Genomic DNA, 17678 nt, shown 5'->3' on the forward strand with positions numbered 1-17678 from the left:
ATCTACAAACTCACAAGGAAAGAATGGAGAGAGAGAAGGGTGAGACACGGCTTTATCAAGTTTACAAATGTGCATGTAAAAGATTCAAATAAAGTTTTTAGTAGACAAGTTATTGTGTTATTCAGGTTATTGGAACTATGCAGTATTTAAAGGTGTGGTATGTAACCTTTCTGATGATGGGTCCACTACCTGCTTGTCAGTATGGCCTGAAGCTTTTCTATCTTGCATTTATTCAGTTACTGGGTTTTCAGCTACAACAATACCCTGAAATCCCTAAAAATGTCTTCAAGTCCCATCCACCTCTCTTAACTTATTCTGTATCTTTGTGTGTTGTCAAATTATTCAAGTATTCAAGTTCGTCACCATTATGGCAATGTTCCCAAACTGATAAAATGGCATTCTGGGATGAGATAAGACTGCTAAAGCAATAATGGAAATAGTCTATTCAGCTTCCTGTTAAAGGTGACATTTTGAGAACTTTTCACCATTCACTATAATATTTTAGATAAAATTGTCAATTGCTATGGAACAGTCTTAAGTTTTCATCATTCTGAAAAACATAACATGATAATAAGTTCCTCTAAAGTCTTGACATTATTAAATGTATAGCGTATCCTACTCAAAACTACATCCTGAGGGTATGGCTGCATTTTCATTTAAATCTGATGATGGACATTGGACAGTTTGTTTGTGGCTTCACCTCCCACTGAAATCCCTTCTTTTGTGCATGTTTTTTTGTTTCTTTTCGCTTCTTGTCTTTTTTTAAAGAACATTAAATGCAAATTATAGCCAGGCTGATTATCATATAAACGGATGTAGCCTGAAGGGGCAAGACGTTCACTTTTATTTATTTATTTATTTTGTCATATTTTTTCACTGTCGGCCATAAAACTCAGGCTTTAATCAGTCCGCACTTTTCTTTTAAAGACATAAGGGACTCTGGGACTGCTGGACCGGAGCTGTGTGCCTTTATAACAGGAGTTGTATTTACAAGCAGAGTGAGTGCTACCTCTACAATGGTGAGCATAGTTCAACTTCAGCACCAATCAATCGTGTTTCATTACTATCACACAAATATCGAATTAAGGTAAGGTACTACAGGTGACTGGAGACTATAACGGCAACTACAACTGCTAACAGGAATGGCAATGTGTAGTTTTAATGTATATGTGTGTCAAAAGCGAGCAAGAAATCATGACTTGGTTATGAAGAAATGAATATAGTATGAAGACAATATTAAAGGAGCACTATGTAACTATTGGGGCACCGCCTATTTGTCTCCATGGAGATACTATTTATATTTGCTTGTAAACTTGACTTCATTCAATGGTAGGTGTTTGTATAGCTAAAAATCATGCCTCTCCACATATCTGATCTGTAACCTGCTTGATGCTTAATGCCACACTTTGGCATTTTCTAGGAAAATCAAAGACAGAGCTTTTTGAAATATTACCAAGTGACCTAAGGATTCTATAAAAAAGTAGAAGCCCTAGTTATAAATAAATGAGTAGAATTATCAAAATCAAAAAGAAAAAAGCTAATTCAACAGTTGACAAATTGTGTTTAAAATGATCGTATTTTTCGGACTATAAGTAGCACTTCTATTCATGGTTTGGTGGTCCTGCAACTTATACTCCGGTGTGACTCATATATAAAAATGTTCACACTAACAGCCGCAAGAGGGCGCTGTAGGCTCGTGTGCCAGTATTTGTTACATTGTTACTGCACATGTCTCCTGCAGAAAGAGCTGCTGTCCTGTCTGCATCATGTCAGTCGATTGCACAATTACTTCTGTACTACTGAAAATTTTACTTTTTAAATTTAAGTGGCTTCAGTGACAACCAAAAAAAATCCTGTCGGGATTCTGTCTGACAACAGCTACGCAGACCTCCGGAGGTCGCCGAGGATGAAGAATTCAATGGATTTAGTGATTTGGAGTGAGACGGAGACTTTGGTAAACTTGTTATATTATGCTGTTTATGTTATAGTTATCAGAATAACTGTTCATATGTTATGTGAAAAGCCTGTTGTTCTCTATTCTATTGTTGTTACTATAACTTCCCTTTCAAGATGAAATGTCGGTTCCTGGTCTCATTTTATAAAACGAATGTCCCCCAAAAAGAGCGACTTATATATGTTTTTTTTCTTCTTCATGATACATTTTTTGCCTGGTGCGACATGTATTAACAAATGTATATATTTCCCAGATTTCCTAGGAAAAGAAAACTTTATTTTTGTATAACTAAAAAAAAAATACCTCTAGCTGAAGTTTTCATTTCAAGCATATAGGAAAAATACATCCACACCCCAAATCATCTAAAAGCCCAGAGTAAACGGCGTGGTATCAGTGGACTTCTTGCAGTTCAGAGGAGACATTTTGGACTGGGCTCATGTTTGCAGTCACTCAGCAGTTACAAGTGTCTCATTTGAATTCACAGAGAGCGCAGGGAGCATTGTCGGCTAAATTACCCAGAACTAACATGGTCGGGGAAGATAGAGCCGAGTGGTGGCAAGAGAAAAACGATAAAACGAAAAAAGAGTCACAAACAAATCAACACTAAATAAATGAAAAATTGTGTCTCGGAAAAAGTTGTTGTCATTTAAAGATTAATTATCCTCTTGTTATTTGGGAAAAGATGGAACGTGATCGAGCCCAAACTCACATATTGAAATGACTCCGCAGGACGCCAGATTGATTTGCAGTTTGACAATGAAATTATTTTCGTTTTTTTGCTAGAAACATGTAATTGTTTTTAACACTGGTTAGCAACACGGATGTGACACTGACATCTGCCAACACCAACGGATTTCTGCTTCAGCACGTAACTCATTAGGTACTCGGTCAGTTCAGAAATGCTTTTAATTACAGTATTTAGCAGTACATTAAAATCCAAATTTTTAAAATGTTATTCATCGATTCAATAACACAAAGAATAGGCAATATGAAGAAACATGCTACAACTTTTTCAAATTTCTTAAACTTGCTCTATGTAGCTTTTTCTCCTGCCACAGCATTAAATGTATCTCCAGAAACAAGAAAGTTACACCACCAGGACAAGTTACAGCTCATATCTGTGGACAGGCAAGCCCAATCACAGGAAGAATGCATATTTTCAAGTATTTTATTTTCATTGTTGAGAGTAATGTGTTATAAAAGTAACAGATTACTGTAATGTTTTGCGTTTTGCTGTAAAGCAGTAATGTAAGGAATTACAGGGGGAAAAAATTTTAATATTTTACTCTGTACAAATGCTTGAATTAAGTGGTGGGTTTTTCTTTTTTTCCTTCATACAAATGTATATAGTAATCACCACAATATCAGTGGTGAAAAGCAATCATTATGGTTCCGAATGTTGGGGACGGGCCCAGAGGTGCGCCCTTGTAGACCGTCGGATAACCGCGGGCGAAAGGACCGGCGCTGAACTCCACTCCCCATGGGGCTAATCGCAGCTGATGTCTGATCGCGTTTTGTGGACACCCTGCTTCACGGGCTGGGATTTCTTTCAGGGGCGGTCCTAGATTCCAAGTCCTAGTATAAGATTAGACCTGGTTAGTCCTGGTTTAATCCTGGTTCAGTCCTGGTTTAGTCCTGGTTTAGTCCAAAAAGTTCAGCATCTTCGCCAAGTTATTTTATTGAGAATAACTTACCTTTTAAATGCAGTAATATTCTAAATTGACAAATTACTTTGAAATGACAGTATTAAGTAATAAATAACACGTTAAAGTTTTGAAGTAACCTGCCCAACAGCGTTTATTTTTGCAAATTAAAACACCTGCAATTGAATAAACAGGGTTAGATAAGTTTAAATCTATTCTGTGGAAACTTCCAGACAAGCAGGTGGTGTATCCTCTCGAGAAAAGTTACGCAATGCACCTTTAAATGTGTGAAGGCCTTTACACGGCTAAATATTTTATCATGTTTTGATGATTGACTATTTGTTCAGAGTGCAGTACGTGACTGATAAGCGATTCTGGTCTTTTGTTTTGGGTTTGTAAAACTGTTAAATTGAATAGATTCTTTTAAACAGAAACCCACTGTCATATTTTTGTTTTCCCTTTTTTACACTTGCATTTGTGATTCTAAATTGTCCAAAAACACTCGTAGTAACACTGAAGATGAGGCATTTCGCACAAGCCTCATGAATCAATTCACCACAACCTAAAATACATCATGTTCTCTTCTGCCTTTTCCAATGTTTCACCTGAATTTTCCTGGAGTTGTTTTTCCTCCCCTCACATTAAATATTACGAAAACTCCCCATAACCCTGCGTTACTCTGTTAACTATAGCTCCAAGTGCGTTAACCCGTTCACCCGAGTCTATAACACACTGCCAGTGAACTCAGCCAAAGTTCCCATTGAGGCCAGCACCAATCAGATACAATCACATGGGAATGCAGACCTGGCAGTGCATTTTCTCTTTTTTTTCCCCTCTCTCTCTCCTTCTCTCCATCTCCTTCTTTCTTCTCTGCACTTGTTTTTAAGTTTGAATTGCCAGTCTGCTCCTGTAGGTCCAGAGGCTCCATGGACTCCTCCTCTGAAGTGTAGCCTCCAGCAGCGAGCAGGGGACAGACCCGGGGCCTGCACTGTCCTGTTGTCATGGCGTCGGCTCATGAACCAAATCACAAATGCATGCACAAATTTCGATGGTGTTTGTGCAATGGAAAATTCCTGCACCGTGCCCAACTAAAATTAGCAGTCTGGTCGTTACGCCTAATTTGAATGAAAAGCCACATTATTAACATATTAGGGTTAACTTTAAACTGTCCACACAAACAAATGATCAACATGGCTGCAAACACAGTATATAGAAACAATACGAGCAGTTACGCACAACATTTTGAGATCTTGTTTTATATTGTTAAATGCTACAATAACAGTCCTTGATTCTCATCATGCTCAAACCTATAGTTCTGCACATATAACTGCACATATAAATGCATTCAGTACTCAAAAATAGACTTGCTATTTATTTCAATCGAGTGCAAATTATACATTTTTACTTCAAAAAGTGGTATCAAAAAGTGGCTTTGTGTCATTACTAGTTGTGTGAATGGTCAGAATAATAATAGTATGTCTGTCATAATATTGGAATTCAATGTATGACTGTTGAAATTTCTATAAAAATGCTCGTGATTAAAAAGTTAGAAGTTCATTTAACAGCGTATTCAATGATTTAACCGTTGAACCATGAATACAGATACAAAAATAGAAGATTATGTAGCTATGATAGTCCATTGTGAGGATAAATTGAATGAAAGCTTTTTTTTTTTTGCTTACTGATTACCCTTTTATTTGCTAGGAAAAATGCTATAGGAATACAATTGTTTTATCTGGACTCTTCTCATTCAATATTACGTTTATAATGATTATTTATGTTTTTTTGTTTTTTTTTCTATTGTGATTTTAATGCGTTGTACTTTTGTAAATCAATCTGTGTACAAATTGTGCTCTACAAATGCTCTTTTTTTCCACATTGTTTAAACTAAAGTTATCCAGTGATGTGATTTCTATAATTAGACAAAAACAACTATTGCCATGATTTTCAAAGAGTGCCCGTACACATGAGCGGTGTTCAGAGTCCCTGCTGCATTGGTGACTTTACACTCCCTCCATGTAGCGCTGCAGCAGAAACAGTGACAGGCCGATAAGCACAGACAAGCCCTGCATGAGAACGACACTGAGCCAGTCCAAGACCCACCACTTCTATGATCCACACTGAGAGCACACTGATCCACGGGGCAGTTTGTGCTTTGAGCCAGTCCCAAGTGTGGAGAAATGCAGTTCCAGTTATAGTTTATTTGCCATTTGCAGTATGAAAAACACATTGGGAAAACGCATACTGGGCAAGACACTTCATTCAGCTTAAATGAATGTGTTGGGAATGTGATCTAAGAGGCCATTGACGCAACAAGTCCTGGGAGCAAATGCTTGTCGACTTGTAGTATATTTTATTAGTACTTATTCAGTCAAAGATGTAGTGAAGTCAGTGCATCTTTGGACAGTTTAGACCAAGTGTAAATAGAAAAGGGGTGATATACGGTGATTAAACAACTTGTAGTCTAATTCCAGCTATGACAATCTGCTATTTTGGTGTGTTTTTGTCTAATGCAGACACACCTCCCCACCCACTCCTTCTATTGGTCAGCGTCATCTTGCTCTCAGTGACTTGTGCATTAAAAAACAAAGCAACAAATAGTGATTTTGATTTAAAAATAATACAATATATACTAAGTGTGCATGAATTGTGATACAAAATGAAATGAAAACAACAGGAAAAATCACAATCTGGCAGTTTCACCCACATATACAGCAAATTCTGTAATACAAAATTGATTTAAACACATTTTCAGGAGCCTGTGATGAATACAAGCGTCCATGGTTCTGTTTAGGGGTTTGATTTTCAGGAAAAAGGTGAAAGCAACTAACTGAAAAAATGCTGAGCACAAATGAGCTCACCTGTTCCAACAAAGTCAGTTCTTTTTGCCAATTTGTGTTAAAATAAAGCTCAGATAAAAGTAACAAAGCCCCAGACAGAGCATGCTTACAGTTCTCTTCACACCCACGGGGAATGTTGATGACACCAACTGCAAAGTATCAATATATTTGCTTTCATCTGGGATAAAACCTTTGCCAAATTTCAATGCAAATGCAGTACTTATGCGAGGCAGATGTTTTGCTGAGGTGACCCCAAAAGTGAAAAACCAATTGTGAGTATATTGTTTGATGACTCCTTAATAAGAAATCACTGACAGCGCTAATTACTCTAATGGAGAATAGATCTGTGTAGGCCATAATCATAAGCCTTATAAAGTCATCATTACTTACTATTTCCCATAGCCAAGCACATTCGCCATACTGCTACTCCAATCATTTTGCTCTCCTCCATCTCACTGTCTCTTCATCTCAATTAGTGCATAGCAACATTGTCAAATTAAATTACTTCTTGCTGATGAAACATGACACTTGCTATAGAGAGCTCAGCACCAAAGTGTCAGAGACTATCTCTGTTCAAGCACTCTACAGCAACAACACACCAGCATCCAGTAATAGTGTTTTATTGATTTATTTGTCATGAAAAGTTTGTGTAAGTAGCAGCTCATTTGCCTTACAGGTGTGGAGTATTGCAATCCAATAACCTCGAGTCACCATTTCCCATTCGCTGTAATTTTAACAACGCTTTCGACAAGTATGGTCCCAGGGTCAGAGAGAGAAGGGAGCGATGAGTGCGTATCTCAATTATACATCAAAGCTCACACAAAGGAGGCACCATACAATAGGGATAGAAAAGGTGTCAAAAAGATGTGACTAAGTAAGTAGAAGGCAAGTCCCTCCAAAAGTGAGGCACTAAAAATATATGGTGGTTTTCAGCTTCTAGGATCTAGATTCATGTGGATGGATACAGGAGGCAGTGTTCCTGTTCTGAGTATATAAGGCACATGCTCTTTGTAGGCCTCAGCATGGGGGAGATCAATTCCTGGTTCTGACAATTGTGCTCAGTGTCTCTTCCAGCGGCGCGTAGTAGTCAGTTACATTTACTCAGTTGGATTTACTTTATATTTGTTAAAATTAACTGTTAAAGTTGTTTCTGGCCATACCAGCTTGTCAAAGCCTGATCCCGTCTGGTCTCGGAAGCTAAGCAGTGTTGGGCTTGGTTAGTACTAGGATGGGAGACCACTGGGAATACCAGGTTTAATGTCTTTAATGCCACTGTGTCCTTAAGCAAGACACTTCACCGACCTTGCTTGTTATGAATGTAGTGTGTGAGTGTGTGAGTTTTGATGGTAGTTGAGGAGTGCCAACCCTTGAGATATGATTTAGTTTTTCTTTTTGTGGTTTAAACTTTTGCAAAGACCAGAATTTGTGTATTTTTAGTTGTTTTCTCTATACATGCATCCTGAATTTCTGACTTCCGGTAATCGCACAATGCATACTTCAAAGGGTCCTCCGAAAAAGTGAGCATCAAACCACTCATCCCACCAGTGGGATGTGTCTATTGTAAAAGCCAATCTTTTGAACCATATCACTTTAGTTTCTGGTTCTGATATTGTTATATTTTAGTTATGGGATTCGGACATTGTAATTGTGTGGTTGTCGGATGTCCTAAAGTGGAAAATTGGCTTCCGAAGTTTGCGAACTCCTTCGGAGGTTTGCAGTCACACAGATCTGATACCCTTTTGCAGTGATGGAGTTTGCAAAATTCCAAAGCCCGTTTTTTGTTGTTAGGACATCCAACAACCACAGAATTACGATGTCTGAATCCCATAACTAAAATATAATATCAGAACCTGAAACAAAAGTGATATTGTTCAAAAGACTTAAAAAGATCGGCTTTGACAATAGACGCATCACACTGGGAAATCAAACATGGCGGTTTGATGTTCACTTTTTCGGAGGGCCCTTTCCAGTATACATTCTACGATGAATGAAAGTCTAACATTCGGGATGTATGTATTCAACTCTATATCATAAATTAGGATGTTACGTAAGAGTTACAAAGCTACTACAGTTATTGTTACTTGATTAGTAAACACTTGGACAACTACTTTGCACATCTACTTGAGTAATATCATTTGAAAATAATGGCATTTTTACTTGAATACAACGTTGAGCCAATCTCTGGTCTCCAAACTCCATTTCATTTTGGTCCTATTTGCCAGATTTTCCATGTCACTGCACAGTCTGTTATTTTTGTGTCTAATGCCCTTTCATCCATTGAAAATCTAACGCAGTCTGCTTAACTTCAACGCCAAAATTTTCAGATCTGTCTCAGTCGAAGAGAACACCAGGATAATAATCACCCAAAGTGTACTCTATGAACTGGCATGCTAGTGAGGGCGAGAACAGGGGCTAGGTGACATTTCTGAGCATTCAACCATCAAATGCAGGCTTACTCAAGCATGCATCAACCTATCAAAATATATATATACGAGTAAGGTAAGGATGAGGTAAATCATTACAATCCCTTCTTAAAAGTTGATTTAGCAAAATACTGTATGTCCCCTTATGTTCATAGGCGGATATTATTCTAACATTTGATCTGTATAAACTATGGTCTATGCTACAGCCTTACTCAAAACTACAGTGTTTCAGAGGCTTGCTGTCATAGACCCTGGTGCCCTCTGGATAAAGACAGCACACATGACAACCTGAAAATATAAGAGACTCGACAAACATGCAAATTGGAGCTTGAGAAGTGGAGTCTAAACATCTGCTTTGCCCTATAATTAGTTCAAATGTGACTTCTGTAGTTTACACATTATTTAAAACCTGTAAATGAAGCTAGAAAATGTCATCCTTCTACATTGTTCATTTGTCAAATTATTGGCAAACTATCTCGACTGGAAACATGGTGCAAAAGTGGCCAAGTTTAGGTAGAAATATCATCACCTCACAGCATCTTTTATCATCTTTTATCTTTAATGCTGTCGTATCCACAACAGATTTAAGCACACTGGTACATGTATTAAAAGACACAACTAAAAATCTGCACCCATTGGAAAAAAAAATCTTGCTGGAGGTGCATTAAGATGGGCAGACAGATGTACGTAAATTGTGGAGCTATGATGAGACATAGTTGTCCCTCACACTATATTAATATCTGAATTGCTTGCATTGCATCAGACATGATCGTGTAATCAGACTTGGTCACCCATCATTTAGAATGAGATAACAGTTTTCTCACCTCAGATGAGTTTTGGGCTCCATTCAGTGATTCACTGATTTATATTGTTTTTCACTTGTTTTATTTTTCTGTTAAATACAGTCATATTTGTTTTGCTATGGATGGACCATGTGTATACCTGATTTTTTTCTTAATATTTAACATAATGAAAAACAAAAAAAAATGACATATATTATATATATATATATATATATATAGAGAGAGAGAGAGAGAGAGAGAGAGAGAGAGAGAGAGAGAGAGAGAGAGAGAGAGAGAGAGAGAGAGAGAGAGAGAGAGAGAGAGAGAGAGACCACTTCTTCGTACAGTTAACCCTCTTTTACAGTTTATGTTTCATACAGTCAATAATAAAAAATCAATCAGAAAATCATTCAGAAAACATTTTTAGTCTGTAACAGTAGGTTCTTACATACATCAACTGCGCTTTATTTTACATTCAGGTTTTGACTGTTTAGCACATTAACAGGACATCATGAACACCACCACTTGATAAAGAAATGATGTGCTGAATCTTCACTGACAACTGAACGAGAGACAGTTTAAGACTCAGAGTCTACAGTGGTTATTAACAAACACACATCTAATATGTGACGATCAAAGTCTGCTCACTGATCCTTGACAGACACCAGAGAAGAAAAAAATCTACGACATAGTAGTTTAACTCAGCCTCAGTCACATCCTCATGTTTACACCGGTACGAATCTGGAGGAGGGGCCTGTCTCCTCCTCCTGCTCACTACACTCACTTCTGTAAAAGTGAAACTAACACAGTCACTCTGACTGACGGAGACATGGCGCAGAGATCTCTAAACCAGGAAACTATAACTTGTTGCATCTGTTTGGAACTGCTGAAGGATCCAGTGACTCTCCCCTGTGGACACAGCTACTGCAGGGACTGTATCCAAACCAACTGGGACAAAAAACAAAGGTACAGCTGTCCTCAATGTAGACAGAGCTTTGTCCCCAGGCCTGTCCTGGTCAAGAGCACAGTGTTAGCCAATATAGTGGACGAGGTCAAGAAGACAAAGATCAGAGCGCCTTCTGCTGCCCACTGCTACCCCGGACCTGGAGATGTGAGTTGTGATTTGTGCACTGGGAGGAAGCTGAAGGCTGTCAGCTCCTGTCTGCAGTGTCTGGTCTCTTACTGTGAGACTCACCTCCAGCCTCATCATGATGTGCCAGTACTACAGAAACACCAGCTGGTGGCGCCCTCTGACAAACTCCAGGAAAACCTCTGCTCTCAACACAATGAGGTGAAGAAGTTGTTCTGCCACACAGATCAGCAGCTCATCTGTTCCCTCTGTTCTGTGGACCAACACAAGGGCCATGACACAGTGTCCTCTGCAGCAGAGAGGGCCCAGAGACAGGCACAGCTGGAGGCCAACAAGTCCCTGCTGCTCCAGAGTCTCCAGCACAAAGAGACAGACCTGAAGAAGCTCCAACAGGACGCCCAGGACATCAGCTGCTCTGCCCAGACAGCACTGCAGCAAACTGGGGACATGTTCACTCAGATGATTCTTCTCCTGGAGGAAATACGCTCTGAAGTGGAGCAGCAGATCCAGTCTGAGCATGAGACCAAACTGAGTCAAGTCCAAGATCTCCAAGACCAACTGCAGAGGGACATCTGTGATCTGAAGAAGACCATCTCTGAGCTGGACACACTGTCCCTCACTCCGGATCATAACCAGTTTATACTGCACTGTCCTCCACTGTCTACACTCACGAAGGAGCTAGAGTCCAGGGTCCAGACCGGACTAAGAGGAGAATTTGAGGACATGACCAGAGCTGTGTCAGTGCTGAGGGACAAACTGCAGCTCACTCTGAGAGAGTTTAAACTACCTGAGCCATGCACCAGAGAGGACTTCCTCAGATATGCACAGGACATTACACTGGACCCAAACACAGCACACAAAAAACTTTCTTTGGCTGATGGAAACAGAAAAGTCACATTTATGTATAAAGAGCAGAGTTATCCTGATCACCCGGAGAGGTTTGTTAAGTTAAGGCAGGTCATGAGCAGAGAGAGTCTGACAGGCCGCAGTTACTGGGAGGTGGAGTGGAGTGGGGACTGGGGGGTTCGGGTAGCGGTGTCCTACAGGAACCCTATGAGACAAGAGACCACCAGTGAACATGGATTTGGGCACAATGGTACATCCTGGGCCTTATTCTGCAAGAAAAGCAAGTACTCATTTTGGTTCAATAATGTCGAGTCTGAGGTCTCAGGTCCACTTTCGTCCAGAATCGGGGTTTACCTGGACCACAGTGCAGGGGCTCTGTCCTTTTACAGTGTTGATGGTCAGAGTATGAGCCTCCTCCACAGAGTCCACACCAACTTCACTCAGCCTCTGTTCGCTGGAGTCTGGATTTACAATGTTGGAGGCACTGCCCATTTCATTCAACCCAAATAAAATGTATCTGACTGTTAGAAGGACTGTAGACAATGGGAGTGTTTTAGGTGGTAAATTAAAAATGTAAGGATTATATCTAATTATTCCCATGCAAGTCTAATTCATTGTGTTTTTACTTGCTGAATAATTACTGCTGCACAATACTATTACTATTACTAACTACTATGATATATCATATACAAATTGAGGAGAAATTTGTACATTATTATTATTATTATTATCATTTTTTTTATATATATATATTTTTATATATCATGGAGAACATAATCAAAACTAAATCGAACTGTGTTAGGAGTGTTCAATATATTGGATCTGTCATTGCTGCATTGTTCACCTCTAACTGTAAATTTGTGATCAAACTGGTGACTCAGGTTAAGGGATGAGTCAGGGTGTGGGCCTGTAATTACATGAAAATATGTATTAATTGTATCATAGTTAAGCAACTATCTGAAATCTGTTAACCATTAACAGTTGAGTATTCTTTTCACTGATAAAAGTAAATAAATAAAAAAAAAAATCTAATAAATTATCACCACTATGGAGTCACTATTGAATGAAAACATGACATGACAAATGTTCATCTTTCTAATGTTAATCTTGCTTCATAAACATTTAATCTATGTTTTTTCTTTACAATTTTCAAATCACATACTTTTAATATTGCATAATTATTGTCTCATTTTGTGCAAGTGAATTTTTCCAGTTGTTTATTTACTGATTCCAATTATATACTGTTATTAAAGTCACTGTTGTAAACAATAAACCACGAGATGAAAATAAATTAAAATAAAATCTTGACTCAATCTACACATTAATTTTAGGCTATTCTTGTGCTACCAGATCTCACAAGACAAAATTGCAACACAAGATATTTATGACATGAGGAAAATGATCTATGTCTCATTTTGTTTACATTTGGATTGGACAAAAAAGGGATACATATTGGTGAGTTACATCTCTTATAGTTCCAAAAAGCAATGCTACAGTGGAAAACAAAATTATTACATCAGTAAAAAAAATAAAATAAAATAAAAAAACTAAAGTAAGGCCAATTTGGTAACTTGTAAAATGTAAGATTTGGTAATTGGTAATTGCAAAATGTATGTTTTAGGAATTATATTAAAATCTTGTCTTGTCTTGTCTCGTTCTCGTGGATCCAATCTCCTATCTGATCTCATCTTGTGGAAACTGTATCTCGTCCCATCCCTATTAGACAGCACAGAAATAATTGTTTTAACTAATCATGTTTGCATTTAAGACCTACATAGCTATGATTTTTTTTCCCCATGATTGAGCAGTTTTAAATAGAGTAACATGTGAATGAGAGATCCAGTTTCCAAATCCATATTGTCTTAAACATGGGCGCTGCAAAGCCAGAGGCAGACTGTCGGCTGCGGGGACGAAGGAGGGTCCCACTCTTCAGGAAAAGGAGAGAGAGAAAGACGACAGGTTGATTTATTCAAACAGTGAGGAGTGGGCGAATCAAACTTTAATGGCTTTTGAGAGAGCAAGCCACTCTCTCCCCTTTCAATCTTACTACTTCCATGTCTATACCTCTCCCCTTTTCTGCACATTTTTACCTGCGATCTATCCAACTATTTGTTTGGGAAAATCTTGATAGTCAATCACAAACATTGGCGTTAGCATTTTGTCTTATTTTTTCCCTGACAGGCGAATCCGTGGCCATCCCCGCTGCACGCAAATCAAGGTGCTCTTCATGCTCAGTGGGATAAAGTAAATGACAGAAAGATAAAGAGGGAGAGGAGGTGATTTAGCTTCACGAGTGGCAGCCTACACGAAGCCCAGCCACTATTTGTTGTGTTAACCCCTCGACTGGAAAGGATGCAGGGAATAAAGTGTTCACCGCTGCTGCTGACATGCTCGCTGACAGCTCACTCACGGCCATTTGGCTTAAAATACTCCCAAAAGTGCACAAATGTGGGGCAAGTACTGGAAAATAAAGCTACGGAAGGTGGTGGAAACAAGTCTAAAAACAACAACTAAATGCAAATGAATGGTGAAGGTAAGCCAACCAAGATGAAGAACCAATGTATTCAGATGATGTCTATGGTTATGTTGCTCCTTCCTTCTGTTCTTGCTTGTTAAGTCCACACTGACATCCTGTGTATAAGATTTACAGACTGGTAACGGCTGAGTCTGTGAATCAGGCCAAATTCGAACAGAGCTGTGAAATCAGGTTTGTTTATTTCAGTGATCTATCATTTACAACAAAATCTGACTTTCACCTCAGATTAATAGTGTTTAGTGCCATCATAACTATCATGTTTGTTTTGATATGAATGGACCATGCATTTCTTTGATTGGTTAATCTGCCTGTCAGTCATTCCCTTCTGAACTGGGCAATGAGACCAGGGCCAAGAGCGTATATCTTGATAATAACTGTAGTCTTGGCTGGCTGAGCATTCTATTTTCCTCTGCTGTTGTGTCATGATGCAAGACACTTCATCTGCCTTGACTCTGTGGAGATTGTGCTGTGTTGGTGTGCTGGCGTGATATGGCTTTACAGTCTGTCCCAAGGCTACTCACAACAGCTTACTGCCACAAAAACAAATTCAGCCATATAAATTGTCTGCACCAATACCTCACTTCCTGTTTCAAACTTCTAGCTCAGGTGTCGGCAACCCGTGGCTCTTTCATCCTTCTGTTGTGGCTCCCTGTGACTTTGGAAAATAAATATTGAGTATTTAATAACAATGTATTTTTATTTTAGTTTGTTCGTTTTTGAATACAATTCTAAATTTGTATATAATGGTAATCCTGTAACATTAAAATAAAAAATTTGAAATGTTTTTGTCGCTGAAAATATGTATCAAAGCCAGCCCGGCAGCCCGGATTTACCAGGTCCTACACTAGTAGCATGATTTACTGAGCTTTTCAACCCCTGGTATGTTAATGATGGATAAATCAAAGAAAAGAAAAGTTTCTGAAGAAAACAGAACGTTGAATGTTATGTGGGCAGATTAATTTTCTATTACGGCTGATGAGACTGGTACATGTAGAACTACACGCTATAAAATGACGATGGAACACAAGCACGTGGCAGTTTTGGTTTGCTGCAGGTGGATAATTTAAGTTTAGATTTTTATGTCCTTCGAGGAGGACTCAAATAGACACTGAGTAATAATGTGTTTAATGCAGCTTTGCACACATTTGTTTACACTTTACAGAAACAAAACTTAAAACCACATGGCTAATTTGCATAAAATATAAGCGCTCTTTGTGTCGCTGATGCAGCCAGCTTCTGTTGAACTAAAGGACAGGAATCAGTGGAGTATGTGTGTTCTTTCCATGACAGAGGGATGTTCTACTAATGGTGAGTCTGTTCTGTGCTTCTTTGGCTTTGGAGATGATTCATGTTAAACTCTTCAGAGATTATAAGTCTGCAGATCATACACATAGACCGTATATATGAATGGAAAAAATATCCTCTGTAGTATTTCATTGATTTCATAAATGTAACACACTATAGACTTTTATACACGGCATACAAGTAAAAAAAATGATATGCAATATTATCCTCATTTTAGATGTCAAAAGGGTTTTGTGGCTCTGAGTGTTTTCTTTTCTCTGGGAGAAAAATGTCCAAATGGCTCTTTGAGCTTTTAAGGTTGTCGACCCCTGCTCTAGCTGGAAAAGCTAAAACAAACTTGTAGGAAATTACCATGATCATAATGTAACAAGTCTTTAATATAAATCATGCTTTACACCAGATTCCCCAAAAGTTTGTTCTCCAAAGTCTTCTCAATTGACACCCCTTCCTACATGTCCCAACAACCTCCTCCCGCCATGGTCTTTAGAAAGTGTACTTAAATGAGCTGGTTCAATAAAAAAAATATATATATATTATTGTACATTTACTGTCTATTTGTTTTTTTGTTGAAATTGGTCACTCAAGCAAGATAAACAACATATTAAGTTCTATGTAGCTTTTGATTTTGACTGAAATATGCAAAAAGAAAAACAGGTTTTCAGATAAGAAAAATATGAAAATTACAGATTGGGTGCAAAAAAAACCAACTTATAAATATAGTCTGAAGTGAGTGATTTTTTAAAAATGTAACCTTCTGAGTTGATCCATTTCTACCTCTTTGGGCTAAATCTCTGCGTTCCTGGGTTTAGGGTCTTAGTGTCTCTTTGAGGCCAGTGCCTGTCAGCCTTCAGCCCTCAGCTCTGCAGCAAACACATTCAATTACACTACAGCAGCAGGCCGGTATTATGACCGCTGAACACGACTTTGAGAAACATGTGGATGTGCATCTTTAGGTCATTCATTTAGTTTATGATTTAACACACAAATCCTGCATATTTATGATGAGTTCTTCTCTCAAACAAACAAACAAACAAAAAAGAAAAACACTGTTCCACCTTTGTGATGTCATGTGGTAATACAGAAAATGCTCCACTGTGTTTTAAACTACATACTATTGAGGAGTGGGAAGAAGAAAACTTACTCAATCTCCATCCTCATCTTTCATTAAAAACAACTCAAATAACAATATCCAAATCTCTGGGTACGATAATATCACAATATGCCTCTCACAGTACAATATTTATTTCGATATTTTGGAGAGGCTGATATAATTGTAGATAGGACACGATGCTTTTAAAATACCTTGACAAGATTTTGGTGTGAATTATTTCCATCATAATCCCAAGAATTCAAGTAAAAAACATATTTATTTGTGTTGTTTGCACTGAAATGAATCATGGGATATGTAGTTCCCATGTTTATAAGCTGTTGCTACTATAAAACCATGCAGTTAAGCAAAGGAACTTATAATTAAATATATTGTAACAGCCCAATACGACAATACGATATCACAATATTTCGGTTATTGTTACATCCCTGTTTACTGATTCATGTCGAATGACCCTTTATATTACAAATTATAATGGAAAACTGAATATTACAATTACACAAGAAACCACAGAATAACAGAATCTAGTAGTTAAATGTTTATCTTTTAACACTGCATTAGAGTTGTTGATAATGTAGTGATTTTGCATTCATGTTTCTGATTAATATTACCAGACATACTGCATTAAATTTCATGATCACTTTGTGGACCACTGTACAAAGCTTTCCAGTCAATTAAGCAATTCATTTGTGTTTATTCATTTAAACGTTCCAAATAACAAGATTTTGGTGAAACTAATTACCACGTTCATCAGCATCAAATCACAGCTTTATTTGTTAATGACAATTGATAAAGGTAATATTGCCAAAAAGACAGAGGGTTTAATTTACATAGTTAGATTTTGAACAAAGTTACAGAAGGAACGTCGTAAGGCATTAATTTGTGATATCAGAACAGCGCGTATCAAAAACAGGTCTGGTCTGATTCTCTGCCAGATCCCACATCAAGCACTAAGCAGCTCATTCACAGCCATAACAGGGGCTCTCCAGCACCTCACACCATTTTAGCCCAAATATGAGTGCATTTGTGTGTGTCATTAGCACAGGAAATGCTCTCACATTTTCAGATCAAAATTGTTCAGACACAGCAGTGGAGGAGAGGAGCTGGAAGATGAAACGATGATGGGTTGATTCCATTCTCCCAAAATTACC

General features: G+C 38.1%; 2 protein-coding genes across 2 annotated transcripts in view; one reads left to right on the forward strand and one right to left on the reverse strand.

Moving 5' to 3' along the window:
* Positions 1-17678, reverse strand: part of cdh23 (cadherin-related 23) — a 328046-nt gene that overhangs the window by 218944 nt on the left and 91424 nt on the right. The gene's annotated exons all lie outside the window — the stretch shown is intronic.
* Positions 10471-12826, forward strand: LOC110168082 (tripartite motif-containing protein 16-like). Its single transcript, XM_020933489.2, has one exon. It carries the CDS (start codon positions 10472-10474, stop codon positions 12086-12088), a length of 1617 nt encoding a protein of 538 aa, XP_020789148.2. The 5' UTR covers position 10471; the 3' UTR covers positions 12089-12826.

The sequence above is a fragment of the Boleophthalmus pectinirostris genome, unplaced genomic scaffold, assembly GCF_026225935.1.
Source record: "Boleophthalmus pectinirostris isolate CB_2022bp ecotype Guang Dong unplaced genomic scaffold, ASM2622593v1 HiC_scaffold_5, whole genome shotgun sequence".
Lineage (NCBI taxonomy): Eukaryota > Metazoa > Chordata > Actinopteri > Gobiiformes > Gobiidae > Boleophthalmus > Boleophthalmus pectinirostris.